Source organism: Onychostoma macrolepis, chromosome 18 (assembly GCF_012432095.1).
Source record: "Onychostoma macrolepis isolate SWU-2019 chromosome 18, ASM1243209v1, whole genome shotgun sequence".
In the NCBI taxonomy this organism is placed as follows: Eukaryota; Metazoa; Chordata; class Actinopteri; order Cypriniformes; family Cyprinidae; genus Onychostoma; species Onychostoma macrolepis.
Genome location: NC_081172.1, coordinates 16,238,598 through 16,257,267, shown reverse-complemented (window position 1 = coordinate 16,257,267; position 18,670 = coordinate 16,238,598). Strand labels below are relative to the sequence as shown.

The 18,670-nt window shown below is 36.1% G+C and overlaps 1 protein-coding gene across 1 annotated transcript in view; it reads right to left on the bottom strand.

Moving 5' to 3' along the window:
- Positions 1–10,455: 10,455 nt before the first annotated feature.
- Positions 10,456–18,670, bottom strand: part of luzp2 (leucine zipper protein 2) — a 110,884-nt gene continuing 102,669 nt past the window's right edge. Inside the window, exons 10-12 of the mRNA XM_058752278.1 lie at positions 18,040–18,144; positions 12,196–12,267; positions 10,456–10,973 (exon numbers count right to left, since the gene is read on the bottom strand). Of these exons, the coding sequence (XP_058608261.1) occupies positions 10,869–10,973; positions 12,196–12,267; positions 18,040–18,144 (282 nt within the window). The 3' untranslated portion in view covers positions 10,456–10,868. The remainder of the gene's footprint in view (positions 10,974–12,195; positions 12,268–18,039; positions 18,145–18,670) is intronic.

Here is an 18,670-nt window from a genome sequence, read left to right as displayed (position 1 = left end):
TGAGATCAACTAGCTTTGACTCTCCAATATGTCTGTGCCAAATGTTTACACATTTTTACAATACAATGCTCTGAGATTTCATAGACAGACACACAAGAAAACTAGTCAACACAGTAGGTGTCTACACACCTTCAGGCTTTGCAGCTACACAGCAAAACAGACAACAAGGTCAAATGTTACCTGAATAGAAGCAAGCAAATCCAAACAACTGATGTCAGAGTTGACATAAAATGCATTAAACAAAATCATTCATCCGCCAGAGTCCATTTCAGAACAAAGCTCCAGAGACTGCACCTGAACAATGAATGAATTACATCAAATCTGGCTTGAGCACAACAACTTCACATGCCTCCAAGTTCATTTATTCAGTGTCCAATACATTTTGACAAGAATTGTTTATAAACAAAGGCCATGCGCACAGAAGAGGTAAATGCAGTTGTCGCTCCTCTTCTGAGTGCTGAAGCCTGTTCTGTACTCAATGAGTTTGGTTATTTTCAGGAGTGACAAACCAATTTTCATTACATCTGCGTATAGATCCGAAATAAATAAACAGAGAGAGTTTGTGGTTTAAAACTGTTGCAGATACACTCAAAATAAGGCCTTTCAAATGCTTCTGCTTTTGGCCTGCGTGGACTAGAGCGTTAAGATCTTAACACCGTAGTCTGAACATAGATCCTAATCCTATCTAAGACTATGCTGCATTACAGAGGACTTTGTCAAATGTGGGCCCAGTGGAGTCCAGCTGAATCTGCGATCTGTTCGAAATGATTTAAACAAATCTCATCAAGCAGAGCTAGCTCAATATACTCAACCATTGATTTATATTGATAACCTTATCTAAACACATGCTGCTAGGTCTGTCAGCGTAAAGACAATTCTACTTCCTGACCCAAGGCCTACTCAAAACAATATCGAACCGATGTAAATTGGCTGTACATCTTTAGCTCTAAAGACAAAGTAGGAATGGATATCCTGGACATTCTCAGCTGTTGCCTTAACAGCATGCTTATTTTTCTTGTAATAAAAAAAATAAACTTATTATTTAGCTATTTCGAGTGCAATGATCCTTTTTCTTCAGCATTGTCCCATTAGGGGGTTTCTGTGATTTGAATTGGAACGAAAAAAACAAAATTCTGTCAGCCATCACTAATCTTCATGTAATCAAGACAACAGTTAAGGAAAAATCAGTGATGCTACAATAACTATTTGACCTCAGATTATTCCATCTCCCTTTTAATTATTCCCTCCCCAAACAGTCTTTCGGTGCATGATTACCACAAACCGGCCTCCTGGAAAACTGTAGCAGTATTACAGAATGTTAAAATTCATTTTTATACTAATTACATTACGGCTCCCTGTATACCTGCAGATATTGAAAGCTAGAAAACTATGAACGCCAATTCCCCATCAATATTACAGTCTCACTGTGGAGCTTAATAACAACCAATTACCTTACACAAATGCTGTATGCTGCGTTTTCCTAGAAAAACAAAGAGGGGATCCTGGTAAATCATGTCATTTGAAAAACAAGCACAGAAGTTTGAGGCCTTTTATAGATAATCAGAGTTTGAACTTTTATCTCTGCCCCATGTGCCGACTGCAGGCCAGGGTATAAAATTAGAGCCACGTAACACATATCTTATTCTGAATATCTGATTTGTGAGAGGGACAAGTGGAAGATGGCATTCATCAGCACTGTTAAGTACTATCAAGCAATGCTGCAGGGGCTAAGAAAAGTTCCCTCTATAATGCAAAATAAATGAGGAAGAAGTGAAATGTTAATTTAAAGAAGAAAAAGAGCGAAAAAAAGTGTAAATTAATTAACATTATTAAATTATGTAGTGAAATGAAATAAAAGTGCAGCATTTAGAGAATACACCCACTGTAAAAGCAAACCGAATCTAGTCAATACAATTGAGGTAACATTTGCACTTATTTTTTTTATGTTGAGTAAAGGATACCAAGATTTAATAGCTATAAAATAATATTTGTCAAGACATTATACGTGCATGCTTTTTTAAAGGTTCAATTCTTGCTATTAACAAACCATTAACTATGATGTTTGCCTCAACAAACTCATTTAATTAGTAACTCTTAATAATAGTTAGTAAGGTAGTTGTTAACTGTAGGTATTGGGTAGGATTAGGGATTATAGTCATGCAAAATGTGTACTTTATAAGTACTAATAAACAGCCAATATGTTAACAAGCAACATGTTAAATGAGAATTGGTGCCTATTCTAAAGTGTTAGTATAGGGATCAACTAATTACTTGTTAATTGTGAGTAATATGAAATCTTAATTGTTATTGTATGTTTTAAACAGTGTCTTTAGTAAATGTTTGCTAATGGTAACTTTAACATAACAGAAACTCTTTTAAATGTCATACACAAAAACACATAAATAGCCCTTGATTTCAACAATTACTCTCCCGATCCAGCCCTATATGCAATGCATGTTGGGAACTAAAAATCCACTGCTAATTGCTAACAAACTTCAGTTTTAAATATTGTATTGGACACAATTATACAACAAAATATAAACAAAATGTTTAGCAAATGTGTTCTTTTTCACTCATTTTAAGTAAATTTTATCAGCAGCAAAAAATTCTACAAGAAAAAAAAAAAAAAACCTTTGTTTTAAGTTTCAGATTTGAACTTGACTACAGTTGGGGCACATCTGGGGTCTTCTGGAAGCTGGTTCCAGCTGCATTTGTTGGCATAAAACCTAAACGCTGTTTCACCATGTTTGGAATGAACCCAAGGTGTCTCCAGCTGACTCAGGAATTCTGTGAGATCATGTTGTGCTAAAAGCATATATCCATATATCTGCAACCTAGGACATTTTGTAATTTATAATTAATTTCACTTTAAAATCAATCACATGCCCACATCCTGAAAAGAGCATGCTTGATATTACAGACACTCTTTACCAATCAGTTACATTTTGCTACAGTTTGCTGATTATAAAAAAGTAATAGCAATTCTGTTTGTTTCCAATTGTGCTGTTTTTCCTGACAAGTGCCTGTCAATCATGTTCTCTTGAGATCTGACAGCTGCAGCATCGCTCTATTCACTTGAGCTGTGATGTGACTGACTCTACCAACTAACCAAGTGCTATCATAAGGGTCTTTCAGCTCTTGCGTTATCATGGCATTACCTCACAATATCATATCTGAGACGTTCTCCAGAGTGAAGCACTGTGTGACTGCAATTGGAAAAGCATCTTGCGATATCAGCAGAGAAGCTTTCATATACTGAGGTTAAACGGTCAACTGTCACTCAGTTTTTCATTCCTGTTCTTCACTGTACCCGAGCACGAGCAGAGTAAGAAACAGTAGAAAAAAAAAAAAACAGATGATATATATACAAACTTACAGGAATGCAGAGGTTTGGGCAAAAGTAAAGGCCCCTTAATAACCAGGGGAGGCCTGTGAGAAAATTTTCAGAAAGACTAATACTGTATGTAAATCAATATTGATCAAATTGGTTTTGCTGATAATCATGCTCTTAAGCACACATGATTGGTCTTAAATTTGTCATGCTAATAAAAAAAAAGTGTAATTATCTGTCCTTTAACAACTGGGCGTGATGATGCACTAAAGTGATACTAAAAGCTGACTGCCTTGAACTGTTACTGGTAATGATAATTAATATATGCAAAAGTGGGATTTTGTAACAATAAAATTGTTCATTGTTTGTTTATGTTAGTTCACAGTGCATTAAGTAATATTAACAGATTCAATGTTTGATTTTAAAAATGTCTTAGTAAATGTAGAAATTAACATTAACTAAGATTAATAAATGCTGTAGAAGTATTGTTCATTGTTAGTTCATGTTAACTAACGTAGTTAACCGGTGACACTATTGGAAAGCGTTACCATTTATTTTTTTAACACTAACATTTCATTTTTTATTCAAAACTTACAAAATGAATACAAATATATATCTCTGATAAAATATCAAATGTAAGGGTAAAATGACAATTTACAGTAAACTGAATAAAATAAGTCCCTCGTGTCTTTCTTGATTTTTCCCCCTAATGCTATTCAGAGTACATCCATATTGTTAAACCTTGTTTTTAAACTATTAAAAAATGGCTTTTGTCTGTTTTCTCACACAAATATGCTACTTTTCAAGTCAGTTTGGTAATGAGCGATGTGTTTATGTTGTCTTCCCTCTCTAACATTTGAGCAGTGATAAAAACTCTCCTGGGTTACCATGCATGGAGAAAAAACAAAACAAAAAAACAATAACAATATTTTTCCATTATATGCATCTGATACATGTACATCCATTAGGTAAACTGATTAAAACAATTACCACTTTATTTATTACATTCAAGAACAACTCTGTGAGGAGGCTGTGAAAATCCTCCTCTGATGGCCGTCTGCTGCTAATAGCATCAAAGCACACAGCTCCCATGAAACCCACGAGAGATATTTCAAAACAAGCCAGTTCGTCCAAAGTGTAAATGTAAGTAAGATTTACAAGAGTTACAAGAACAGTTTTGTTAGGGTCCTGGCAGAGATCATTTATGATGCATTCACCAGATGTTTTACGTAATTTAAGGTGTCTCAAAATAACATTCACACCAATATCAGTGAAGGTACTAGAGTCATTGTGGTGAGATTCAATTTTGTGAAGAGATGAAAAGGAGAGCATTAGTGATTATTGCTGTAGTGCTTTACAATGGCACATCCCTAATTCCTTTCCACTCTCATGTCTCAAGCCTCTGGGACCTTCACATTTTGTCATGAGTGGCTCTTGTCAACCCTCCACAAGTCAGTGTTATTTGTAAGATAAAACCCATGGGAAACCACTTTTACAGCAAATAATGATACCTGCTGTTTTTTCCCTCTCTCCCTTTATGGCAGAGATATGAACGTGATTTCCATTTTAGACCAAAGATATGAAGAGAGAGATGTATTTCTTTGAAAGGGCGGTTGCTATTAGACAGATTAACCATCACACCATCCTCCGTTTTTATTAAATCAACTCAGCAGGAGATAACGGTTTCAGCAGTGTTCTCCTGCAAGACTCTTATTTCCTATAACATTTTCATTATCACACAATTCATAAAGAACTTTTCCAATTCATTGCTAACTGATCATATTAATTTGGTGGTGTGTATTCCAGGAAGACAATGCAAGCGGCTGAACTGCTGATGACTTCAGAGATGCAATAGCTGGAATTATTATGATGCATGAAATTGCAGTCTACTGCCTAGTTTACTAGCGTATATTCCTACACCCCAGCAAGTGATTCAGTGCATGAGTTTCTGTTTTCATGGGAAGAGAATATTCTGCTTTCCATATACTCTTATTAGAAAATGTGTTTCTTCAAACAGTGGCAACTTATGGAGAAAACAGAACCATCAGAGTACTGTACATGAACATTCATGTCACTAAACGCTAATAAATTATAAATTTATAAAAATAATAAAATAAAATAAAAATCACTGCACATTATTCAGAATTTAACACAAATAATAGTACTCAGTATTCAAATTATGTCAGAGCTCTTGAGGGCCCTGCAGGGCGCCAACTGAGAGGTAAACCTCAGAAACCTGCATATGGTGCACTTTTGGCATGTTTAAAAATGTATAGCACTGTCTAAAGCATCAAACCACTAATTAAATGTGAATAAGCAAATTAAAAGAGGGGGTAACTGTTGATTAGGGAACACTATTCACTATTAACTAGTTGCTTATTACCATGCATATTACTAGCATATTGGCTGTTTATTAATACTTATAAAGCACTAGATTTCTAGTGTTATATATTAATTAGAGATTAGTTGCAGGAATGTTCATGAATAGTTTAAGAAATCAAGATACCAATTTTAATTTAGCAGGGATGCATTAAATTTACTTTTTCTTGAGCACCAAATCAGCATATTGATGATCATGTGAGACTGAAGAGTGTAGTAATGGCTAATGAAAATTCAGCTTTGCCATCTTTGTGAATAAATTATATTAAAATAAAAAAACTGGGTTTCACTTTATTTTGATGGTCCCCTTAACACATTCTATTGACTATAAGTAATGTTGCACCTACATTTCTACTAACTCTCATTAGAGTGTTAGTAGTGTATTAGTTGACTGGCAGGGTTAGGGTTTGATTAAGTTGACATGTTCTTGCAAAGTTACTTATAGTCAGTAGAATATCTGTTGGGAGACCAACACAATAAGGAGTTAGTAGATATGAAGCAGACAGTCTACTAATACTCTTATGAGAGTTTGTTGACATGTAGTTGTGACATTACTTAGTGTCAACAGAATGTTCAAAAGGGACCCTCAAAATAAAGTGTTACCAAAAACTGTTATTTTAAATTCAAGTAGTGTGTCACGCTATTCGTGTTTTTACAGTAGTTTTGAACAAATTAATGAAGCTTTGGTAAGCATAAGATTCTATAAAAAACAAACAAACAAACAAAAAACTTTCAACAACCCCAAACTTCTCAACGGTGTAAATATATGTAGTGGAGAAGTGGCAGTAATGGCAAAACATCTCATCCATCATGAAATGAGTAGACATGTTTGTTTTAATGAGCCGACTAGAGGAGGAAGAGAAGGACAGGATGGGTAATTAGTGTGAGTATTTAATTAGACTGTAGGCTTAGATTGCTCTGAGTGCTATTTAGATGGTTTGCATTGTTGACCTTTACAGCTTAAATTGACTTAAGCCACAACATCTCGAAAAATTGTGGTGCCTAATAGAAGATGAATGATTTAGTTAGGAGCAGCATATGTTGGTAGCCTACCTTATGAATATTAATGTGAATATTGCTCTTTAAGATTAAACACCTTGAAATAGTTTGACATCGTCAAGCTGTGTGCATGTTATAGATCAATTAACTGCAGGAGATATTTTTTTTATTTCTTTTCAAGTACAGCATACTATATTTGAGAGCATATTTCAGATTGTGGCCTTCTGCCAGGAACGACACTCACTCCATTTAAGGAGCAAAATCAATTCCTACTACATTTCATGGCAGTCTATCATACTTCTGTAATAATCGGACATAGTTCATCTATATTAAAGTGATGATTAGTAAGGGTTATGCGCTGTGGCTAAAGATCTTATAAAACAAGTACAACTAACATCTGAACTGCTGTAAGTTTTTCCCATTATCTAGTTAATTACAAATAGCTGTATTTACAAGGCCAGTCCAGAGGGAATGACTTAGCAAACAATGTCCTATAGGTGTTAGCTGAATGAAAAACAACTACTATTTAAGTCCTAGAGTGAAATGTGACGAGGTGAAAGATAATAGGTGAATAATTGTGTTTTTATGCACTGTGTGGGAGGCAGTGAGAAACTTTACTGCTAAGCCCCACAGCTGTTCACTGTAAAATCTGTCCTCGCAATGACTTTACGGCTGGCCCGCCGCCACCTTTTTATATCTGTGTGCACAGATACGCACATCTCACGTTAAAGTTTGTCTTAGCGTTGGCGTCACTGAACTGGCTGGTGAAGATACTGTTGCCATGAAAACTTCCTCCATCCTTGAGGAGTAGCTCGCTTCGAAATGAACCTAATGAATCATCTATCACTGTCCATATGCAAAATAAAAGACGCTACTCACTACCGTAATGTTTGGAAATGTTGTTTTAGGCGAAATCATCTCCAGGGTGAAGCTGTAATTTTGCGTCACCTCGAACAGAATGCGTAATATAGCGTAACTGTTCTTATCGCCAAACGTCAGATGAAATTTAAAAGCCGGTCTGTTTCTGTTGGCTGTTGTTTCTATCTTAAGATTCACCGTCTGCATAGTGTCCAAATGCGTTTTTTTCTCTCTCAATGTGCGTGTGTTTGACCGTGTAATTCTGCTTTTGGCAACCAGGAATCTTCATGAATCCACTGGCACCGCATCTCACAGCTGGCCCAGATTCTTCAGCTTCCTTTTCTCTTGATGATGGCTGTTGTTGTTCCTGAAAACACTGTTTTACCTCCTCATAACTCAACGTGTAAAGAGCCAAACCACTAGAGGTGTCTGTATGTGAGTACTTCCAGAGCGAGTTTGAATGGAAGTATTGATGGAGCTATTTAAATTCACTTTGAAGTTGCTGATGGGCTCTATTTCCTACACCTTTTCCCTGACTTGAGTGGGTTAGATGATATGAAGAGGGGAAAATTGGCTTTCTGAGCTGTAATTAGCCTATCAGAATGCTTTTCTCGAAATCATCCAAACCACATATAGCGTTAATGGAGGCTGAAGGCAACAAAATTGTTGGAGTTTCCAAGATCAGAGGCGAATGGCACATGTTGAACTCTTAAAACATCAAAATAATGCCACTGCGCCTCGATTTAGCATCGTTAAGCTTTCGCAGTATTTTCGCAGCGAGTGCAGAACAATCCTTTTAATCACCGAAGATTGTTGTACGCTTTGGATTCAAAGACTGGAGGTAATATGTAAATCCAAAATTAATGTCTCATTCCCTGTGCTGAATGAAGCACTTGACTTTGAAAAGTTTGTAACAAGTCAGCCTCTATTCGCAGCAAATGCAATCAGGCATACTCAGCCTCTCCGCAAGGCTTTTTCAGAGAGGCTGATATAAATCAGGTTTTGATCATGGCTCATTTTTATTTATAAGATCTTGTAGAGGCAAGTTTTTCAAGGGAAGACAACATCATATTTTTGGAAGCCACAGTGTAGCTACAGGTAAATTGGCTCTTCGTACAGATTTGTCACTATCGGTCTCATTTTCCCGTGTAGTGATCTGAGAGCGAGCATGTTGTCTGTCAGGACACTTCAGACAGCATCTTCTCCAGCACAAACATTCATGAGGAGCGTCTCTCTCTGGGATAAACTTGGCATCCTCTCCCTCAGAAGTTTTGATGATAATTGGCAAAGTAGCAAATGGCCTGAAATCACAATTTGCAGGTGGACGTTTCTGCTGGCAGAGAGTTTTTGCTATCTCCGATTTGGAGATAGGAAAAGAAGCTGTTGCCTCATTAAGATTGTGCCTGTACTTTTTACACTGACAATAATGTGATAAAAATGACAAAATAGAAAGACAAAAGCATTGAGTAGTTGTCATAATCTTTTAGGAACAATAATGTTAGCTTTAATTTCCAAGACAAAGCCACTGCTGTCAAGTCAAGGCCTTTTTTAAAACCAGCTGCCATCACAACTTTTCATCAAGACTCAGTTCCCCATAACTAATAAATCTCTTCCTGGAATTTGTACATTTTTGAGTTCAGTGTTTACGCAAAGAGAATAGAAAGTTCAGCTGGGAAAAGTGGTGGGCAGAGAGAGAAGGAAGGATGGAGAAAGAGAAATCAAAGGTCTATGAAAAGGCTAAGAACCAGAGCTTTGAAGTTATTATGATGTGCTGCTCACGTACAGGATACAGCAATGAGGACTTTCGCTTGATCCCGTGGGATCTAGGTTATTGACCTTGCACTTTAACGGTATAACAGGGCCTTTCTTGAAGCGCCAGAGGTGTTAATTAAATGGAGCAGCAGAGTCAGGACACAGGAAATGCACGGACAGTGACGAGTCTGTTGTTTTACTCCACAAATAACCATTTATTCTTCACACATTTAGCGAAAATCACGGTTTATTGTAAAGGACACAAGAAGGTAGAGAAACAGAGAGATGTAGCAGTAGATTAAGTACTCGGTGCATGGCACATCATTCTTAGGGAGACGACTCACTGTGAGTCGAGTTTTTCTCTTTAATTCTGGCACCAAAAGCTCCGAAATATTCAACAGTGATAGTTGGCCAGCCAACTTGAGCCTCGTAATATGGAGTAGGAGGAGTAAATTAATCTTTGCTACAACACGAGACAAACCGTACCTTCACATTTTAGCTGCGTTAAACAGTTCTTTTCATCATTTTAGCAGAGTTGGGATTGATTTTGTTTCGGTTAGGGCTGCGCGATTAATTGGAATAAAACCGAATTCGCAACATGGCTTAGTATGATTATCAAATCGCAAAGACTGCAAATTATTGAAATAAATATGTGTACTACATGTTTCAGAGTGAAGTGGCATTGTGTTTCTACACACTTTTACACATGTGCTGCCAAAATAAAAGCTTGATGTTTTAAGTTTTGTAAAAAAAAACTAAATTGTAATTTTACAATTGTACTGTAAAATATAATATTGATAATAATATATATATATATATATATATATATATATATATATAAGTATTCTACAGTTAATTATTACTATAGGAATTACTATAGTAATATTTCTTACTTTGTATAATATATTTATTATTTAGGGAAAAAAAAATATAAAAAATGTAAAACACAGTCACAATTTTTATCAGAAAAATTACAATTCGTTTTTTTCCTCAAATCGTGCAGCCCTATGATGCATTCAGGACATGGCTCAGTATTTTCAGAAGCTGCTCAGACAAAAGTTTGAACTTGACCTCATGTGTAAATTTACAGAACTCAAATGACCCCCAGCGTGACCTTTAACACTGAAATTCTGGTCTGAGGTGCCAGAAATAGCTTTTAATTACAAACAACACAAATCAAAGAACATTGTGTCCTCACTTTGGGAGAAAAATAGAATCAAAATAGATAGTGAACAAAAAAATAACAGTTATTAAAAACAACCAGTACCATCGTAACCTTGTAAAATCAATATCTAAAACTCTATAATGCATGCCATACTATGCGGTTGGTTTTTATTAAGAAAGTTCAAAATCGAATGTTGGGAATTTCTTTTTCTACATTAGCAGTGTTAGACTGGGTATTTTGTGTCTGTTGTTGTTTGTGTTTGCCTACAGTGTATGTGTGTGTGTGCGTGTGTGTGCTTATAAGCTCAGTGAATGAAGAGGGGCTTAAACAGATCTGACATCATTTTTACCATGCAGAAAATCTGCCAAGTCTTCCACTGTCCCTTTAGTTGTGTTTGTCCATTTGTGTCTTTTTTAGGTCTCCGTCTGTTTTCACACTTTCCTCTGCTGTCCTTGCTTGGCCTTGTCCGATCTGCTCTGGGGTCTTCGCCTATAGAACAGAGATGACAAGAGAAGAGAATGCATGCAAACCGTAGTGCAGCGGACACTGAAGTCTGGCACAAACAGAGCAGGTGATTAGACATTTACACCTTCCTCTCCATTTCCCCTGTCGCTGTCAGACTGACCTATAATTTGACAAAACCTGTCACCTCTTGTTGCAGAACTCAAGCCTGACACTTGTTAGCACTGGAGCAAATAGTTATCTGTGAGAGGGTGTGTGCAAGTCTATGCTTACTGCGTTTTAACAGCTCAGTTATGTAACATGGGGAACATGGAAGTTCAGAGACACTGAAAATATTCATGTATTATGCTAATTTAGCAAATATACAGTGGGGTCAAAACGTCATAGATGAAAATTTAATTTAACTACTAAAAGTTTAGTTAGATTTTAACCAAAGAAACATTATAATGAACAGTAAAATGAATAAGAAATATTTCAGATTCTGCACATTTCTAGGTTACCGATTCATGTTTTGATGTTTACATAACTTTTTACTTCAATTAGGGTTTGATATTTTTAAAAATGTTTTTGAAAGAAGTCTATTGCTAATTACAGCTGAATTTATTTGATCATGTAAATGTCTTTACTGTCAGTTCTGGTCAATTTAATGTGTACTTAATGAATGTAAATTTATAAAATAAAATAAAAAAGCATTTTCACTAGTGGTTTCTGACTTTTTTGATGACTTTTTTAACTTGAATGGCAGCGCACACACACACGCATACACGCACACACGCACACACACACACATCTATTGTTTTGTATAATTCACTCATTATTAGGGAAAGTTATTAAATGATTATTAAAGGCATAGTTCACCCAAAATACAGTAGTCAACATTTGAAGTGGATCAAAACCTTTCATTAAAGTTGTCCTAAAACCTAAAAGCAAAATGCGTTCTTGTCTTAGGACAACTTTGATTAACTTTTTTGATCCACTTCAAATGTTGACTACTATATTTGACTTCTGCAGAACACAAAAGATCATCTTATGTCTTATATTTTTTTGTCCATACAAAGAAAGTCCAGTGTTGTCTTTGTTTAATATGGTCAAAACTGTTGAAACATTCTTCAAAATCTTTTGTGTTCCACAGATGAATGAAAGTCATACAGGTTTAAAAAGACATGAGGGTGTGTAAATGATGACAGATTTTTCATTTTTGGTGAACTCTCTCTTTAATTCTTTCAGTAGGGCACATCAGAGTACTCACTTGACTGTGTCCAAATGTCTTTTTCATCTCAGATGAACTCTCAGTCTGATTGTGGGAACAGTCTGCTCCCACCTGGAGGTACAAAGAAAGAGACAGAAAAAAACGTTCATTTAAAAAGCAAATTCAAGGAGCAAACAAATCCCAAGATCATCTAACGATCAAGCACAGAGCAAAGGGGAAATACATCTTGAACAAAAGTCTTTTAAGTATTAAAAATGCATATATGTGGCCACAATGGAGCGGTGATACTGTATAGACTATAATTGTTTGCTGTTTACATTTTCCACAAAAGCCCTGAGCTATGAGATTATATAGTGTTGCATAGAAAACAGATTAATCATGTTGCTCAAGGGATGGAGTATTTTAAGGAAATGCTTATATGCTTGTCTCTATGGACTCTAAAACAAGCTAGAAAAATATTTTTGGAGCAACACATTTAACAGAAGAGTACAAGACTACAAGAGACAATGTTTAACTGAAAAATACACCCTCATTGTTTTATTCTGACATGACAAAAAACAGTAAGGTTAAGTTAATGGAAGTGTTATAGGACTGTGCCTGCCAAAAGAACAACTTTAAACAGAGCAACAATCTAAAACTCTTGCCATATACCTTGTTCATTTTCCTCCACTGCCTAAGCTAGCTTCTTCCTAAGTGCTCTTTACTTAAAAACCGGTTGAAGAATTGGTTGAAGGAATGTACTGAAGCCAGCAGAGATAAATGAATAGCAATTATTGATGTCTGTAAACTCTCTCTAGACAAGTTGGTGTGTGAGCAACACTAAAGACTCAAAAACAGTTGACATGTCTTTTTGATGGTTGTGATACAGTACTTCGCCATCTGACAACCACTTCAATTTGTTGTTATACTGTAAACTCCATAACGAAACAGTCTGGATACTCAATTTAAATGTAAGTATTATATTCATTAATTACTATATAAAATATTCTATATATTAAATACCATTCAAAAGTTAGAGGTATATATTATTATAATTTAAAAGAACTATCTAATATATAGTCACACTTTATTTTAAGGTCCAGTTCTCGACTTTAACAAACCATTAACTACGACTTTTGCCTCAATAAACTCCCAATTGCTGCTTAATAGTTAATAAGGTAGTTGTTAAGTGTAAGTATTGGGTAAGATTAGTCAGGGGCGTCATGCACTCATTATTTTTGAGGGGGCATGAGTTGGGGGTGGGGTGGGGGGGTTGTCATGTAACACACAGCAGCCATAATAGCACTTATGTTCTTATGATTTATTTATTTATTTTTTTCCTTTTTATTTGAAACATTCCCAAACGCATTATCATGAAACATCTCGATTCTCACCTTTACAGATTACCTAATAATGTAATCTATTAACTATGCATAAAAACCTGTCTGTTTACTTAAGTAACAGATATGGGAGTCATGCCATAACATAGTTTTAATACGACTGACTTTATATTTAATGTGAATTTAACATTGAAAGTTAATATGAATAAAACATTGTAAGTTAGGCTAGGCTACTTATCATAACACTTTCGTTGTACAGAAAGAGAGCAAAGAACATTTAGATTGTCAAAGAACATTTTCATTGACAGTCTAGAGTTCAAGCACTCTCAAAATCTCCCATTAAAATCACTGAAGCTGTTTACACTGTGAATGTGAAATGAATATATTACTAACAGATTCATACACACATCTGCACTTTATTGTTTCTAACGAAAGAATTCGCCAGAAAGAGGTATTCAGTCAGCGAGTGAGTGAAGAAACCATAGCATTTCAGCTATAACCTATCTGAACACCTCTGATTGGCCATTGCATTCACAAGCTCAACAGCGTCGTGTTTGATTGGTTATAATTCGCAGAGCTGTAAAAACGCGTCTGTCTCTGGCTCAGCAAGCAGATTTGAATTTAGCAGCTGATGATATGACGCGCTGAACGATTTAATGATGCTTGTGTGGTTGTATCAAATATAGAAAATATTATTCAGCTATTTTTTGTCTTTTGGAAGTTGCATTCAAAATCCACTTGGCTCAAAAATCTGTCACTTTCAATTGGCATGACGCCTCTGAGATTAGTGATGTAGAATATGGTCGTGCAGAATATGTGCTTTATAAGTACTAACAAACAGTCAATATTAGTAGATAATAAGCATGCTAATAAGCAAGTTAATAGTGAGAATTTGTCCCTATACTGAAGTGTTCCTTCCTTCCTTCCTTACTTACGTATTTATTTATTTAAATTTGATTTAATTTGATTTCATTTATTTTAAATGTTTTAATTTAATTTAATTTAATTTAATTTAGAATTATATAGAATTCCTGTGATGGCAAAGCTGCATTATTTCAGTCTTCAGTATCAGATAATCCTTCATAAATTATTCTAATAAGATGAGTTAGTGCTTAAGAAACATTATTTATTAACAAAGCTGCAAACAGCTGTGCTTCTAATTTTTTTTATGGAAACTGTATAACCTTTTTAATGATGCTTTTATTAATAGAAAAACAAAAACTTGAGTAACATTATACATGTCTTTACTGTCACTTTTGATGAATTTAATCTTAAAAATTTAAAATTCAGATGTTTTATAGATAGATAGATAGATAGATAGATAGATAGAGTGCTGCAAGTCTTCATAAAACATGGTAACCTATGATAATAAATAACTTGGTCTTTAGTGAGATACAAAAATCAGAAGCATTCATATATGATTAGGCTCCATTGATTAGAATGACACCCCAGTGTGTTTTATCTCACTCATAGTCTCTCTCTTTCTCTCAGTATAGTCACAGGGCTCCGTCACACTGCTCTCATCAGTACCATCAGCAGGGTGAGAGCTGCTCTGGGAACATTTTCATTAGACAATCTTCATGGCATGTCATCTACCAAGAATGACACCTTCTCCCTGGGACCCCGTGTTTCTCTCCCTCCCTCTTTCTGTCTGTCTTTGTTTCCTGTCTCCGCACACTTCCTCACGTGGCTGTTATCCCCACTTGCACACACACGTTCAGCTAACACAACCACTTACACACACACACACACACACACACACACACACACACACACAATCCTGTCATTATTGTTGATAAGCGCATGTCAGCAAGCAGTGAGATGTATCTGGTCTGGTCTACAGTACTCCTCTCTGCTCTGTTGATATGTGTAATGCATTTTTCCCGGTGTTCATCTTCCCAGTGCTGTCTCAAACCTTCCAGACTAGAAGATCTCACATCATGTGTCAACTGCAGTGATGACTGAGGATCATGTAAGGTTGCTTTGCGCCTACCATCCGTGTGAGAAACGTGCGAGTGCGTTTCTGAAAATGGGTTCGTAATCTGTGTGTTTGTTTGGTTAACATCCATTACCGGTAAGATTGTCTGTGAAAAAATTATGCCTTTTCAGTTCTTTACAAAAAAAGTTTTGCAACCACCACTGCAAAGAGCTATGAAATGCACTCAGAACAAAAGAAAATATATATAATATAATAATATAATAAAAATATAATGATTATAAAGTATAATCATTTTAAGGTCATCTTTAGCTGTTCTGGAGGCAATATATTACAGCAAAAACAGGGTAAAGCCCAAAATATGATTTGTTTTTACACATATGCTAGAGTATGCATATAGTGTGTGTAACGTACAGTATATTTCATTATAAGCATTGTATGTGCACAGACGTGTATGCATTGTTCCCTGATCTCACTTCACTGGCTCCAAGTTGTGGCCAGAATCAAATTTAAGGTTTTGATGCTTGCTTTCAAGACTACCACTGGAACAGCCCTTCCCTTCCTCAGTTCACTACAAATGTTGCTACAAACGCTTCCTCCGCCAGCTATATTTTAGGTTTTTACAATAATAATAATAATAATAATAATTTTGCAGTTATTATTATTATTGAAGTAAAAAATAAAACTGACTGTTGCATATTTGATAAGATTTTTTTCTTTTTTTTTCTTCAGATTTTCTACTTCAAAATTTCAGGTTTAATTCAGTGTGCTATCTTTTTGAGAGGAGATTGTTTCTACACTGAACAAAATTGTAAACGCAACACTTTTGTTTTTGCCCCCATATTTCATGAGCTGAACTCAAAGATCTAAGACTTTTTCTATGTACACAAAAGGCCTATTTCTCTCAAATATTCTTCACAAATCTGTCTAAATCTGGGTTAGTGAGCACTTCTCCATCCACCTCACAGGTGTGGCATATCAAGATGCTGATTAGGCTGGCCACAATAAAAGACCACTCTAAAATGTGCAGTTTTACTGTATTGGGGGGGTCCGAAAACCAGTCAGTATCTGGTGTGACCACCATTTGCCTCACGCAGTGCAACACATCTCCTTCGCATAGAGTTGATCAGGTTGTTGATTGTGGCCTGTGGAATGTTGGTCCACTCCTCTTCAATGGCTGTGCGAAGTTGCTGGATATTGGCAGGAACTGGAACACGCTGTCGTATACGTCGATCCAGAGCATCCCAAACATGCTCAATGGGTGACATGTCCGGTGAGTATGCTGACCATGCAAGAACTGGGATGTTTTCAACTTCCAGGAATTGTGTACAGATCCTTGAAACATGGGGCTGTGCATTATCATGCTGCAACATGAGGTGATGGTCGTGGATGAATGGCACAACAATGGGCCTCAGGATCTCGTCACGGTATCTCTGTGCATTCAAAATGCCATCAATAAAATGCACCTGTGTTCGTTGTCCATAACATATGCCTGCCCATACCATAACCCCACAGCCACCATTGGCTACTCGATCCACAACGTTGCAAACCGCTGATACACGCTGTCTGCCATCTGCCCTGCACAGTGAAAACCGGGATTCATCCATGAAGAGAACACCTCTCCAAAGTGCCAGACGCCATCGAATGTGAGCATTTGCCCACTCAAGTCCGTTACGACGACGAACTGCAGTCAGGTCGAGACCCCGATGAGGACGATGCCAATTGCACACAACCTCAAAACTTGCAGCATCTGTGGCATTGTGCTGTGTGATAAATCTTCACATTTTAGAGTGGCCTTTTATTGTAGCCAGCCTAAGGCACACCTGTGCAATAATCATGCTGTCTAATCAGCATCTTGATATGCCACACCTGTGAGGTGGATGGAGTATCTCGGCAAAGGAGAAGTGCTCACTAACACAGATTTAGACAGATTTGTGAAGAATATTTGAGAGAAATAGGCCTTTTGTGTACATAGAAAATGTCTTAGATCTTTGAGTTCAGCTCATGAAAAATGGGGGCAAAAACAAAAGCGTTGCGTTTATAATTTTGTTCAGTGTATATCATGTTTTTCACAGTGTTATACTTTAGACTTTAGAGTTTTTAAACATCTTGTCCTAGTTTAACAAGCAGATATATATATATATATATTTATTTATTTATGTATTTATTTATTTATTTTTCTCAAAATATTCCTGTTTGTTTGAGCATCCTGACCAGCCCGAAACAACACTGTCTCACCAAGTGTGCTATTTTAAAACTGGTCTATTTTTTGGTTTTGCCAACCAATGAAAGAAAAGGGGAGTGCTTAAGGAATCTGTTTGAAAACAATCATTATTATTAGTTCCATTTGGGGTCGTAAAGGCACAGAAATTACACACTTCACCCTTCACTAAATGGAGCTGCAATATTTTCTCATGGGTCCCAACAGCAGCGGTTCAAAATACCATTGATCACAAGACAACTTCTGAGCGAAGCCTCAAAGCTTATTCTTGAACGAAATTTAATGCAAAGTTGTAAATGATCTTAAATGGCTAAGGGATACACTGAGATGCAATGAACATAAGTCGCCCCATTTAGTCCAAAGGGTAAGGAAGTGGCCATTAGAGTATAAGGGCACTAAAGATTTACCTTCACCATCTGGCAGTCTTTCGGTCCTGTGCTCTCTCTCCTCATTACCACACTGCTCACAGGCAATTTACTTGTTGTTGTGATCCGGGGAACTTTCGGGATGTCCTTAAGGAAGAGAGCATAAAGAAACGTTACGTAGAATGTTACGTTATGAAAGACACAAAGGAGTAGAGAGAGGAAGAAAAAGAGGGAAAACAAGAGAGTGCTGGGGTTAAATTCTCCAGACGCTTTATTATAAAGCACAGACAATTTTCCACTTAGGTTAATTTGAAGTCGGTTGTCAACTCTCTTTCTATTGTGATCTACTGTACATGAGTGGCTTTAAAGTCAGAGCACAAAGCACACTTCTGTTATTGTGTTCCATTTAGCAAATGCTTTTATCCAAGGAGACTTACAGTAAATGGAAATTGTTTGGCTTAAGAGCATAATTTAAAAAAAGTATTTTGCTGGTTCTGTGTTTTAAATCACGGATAGATGTTATGATTATTATTATTATGTGTTTACCATTAATTTAATTTAATTTATAAATATAAAACATATAGTATATACACTACCATTGAATTAATGTTACAAAAGATTTCTATAACAAATAAATGATGTTCTTTCAATTAACTTTCTATTCATAAAATAA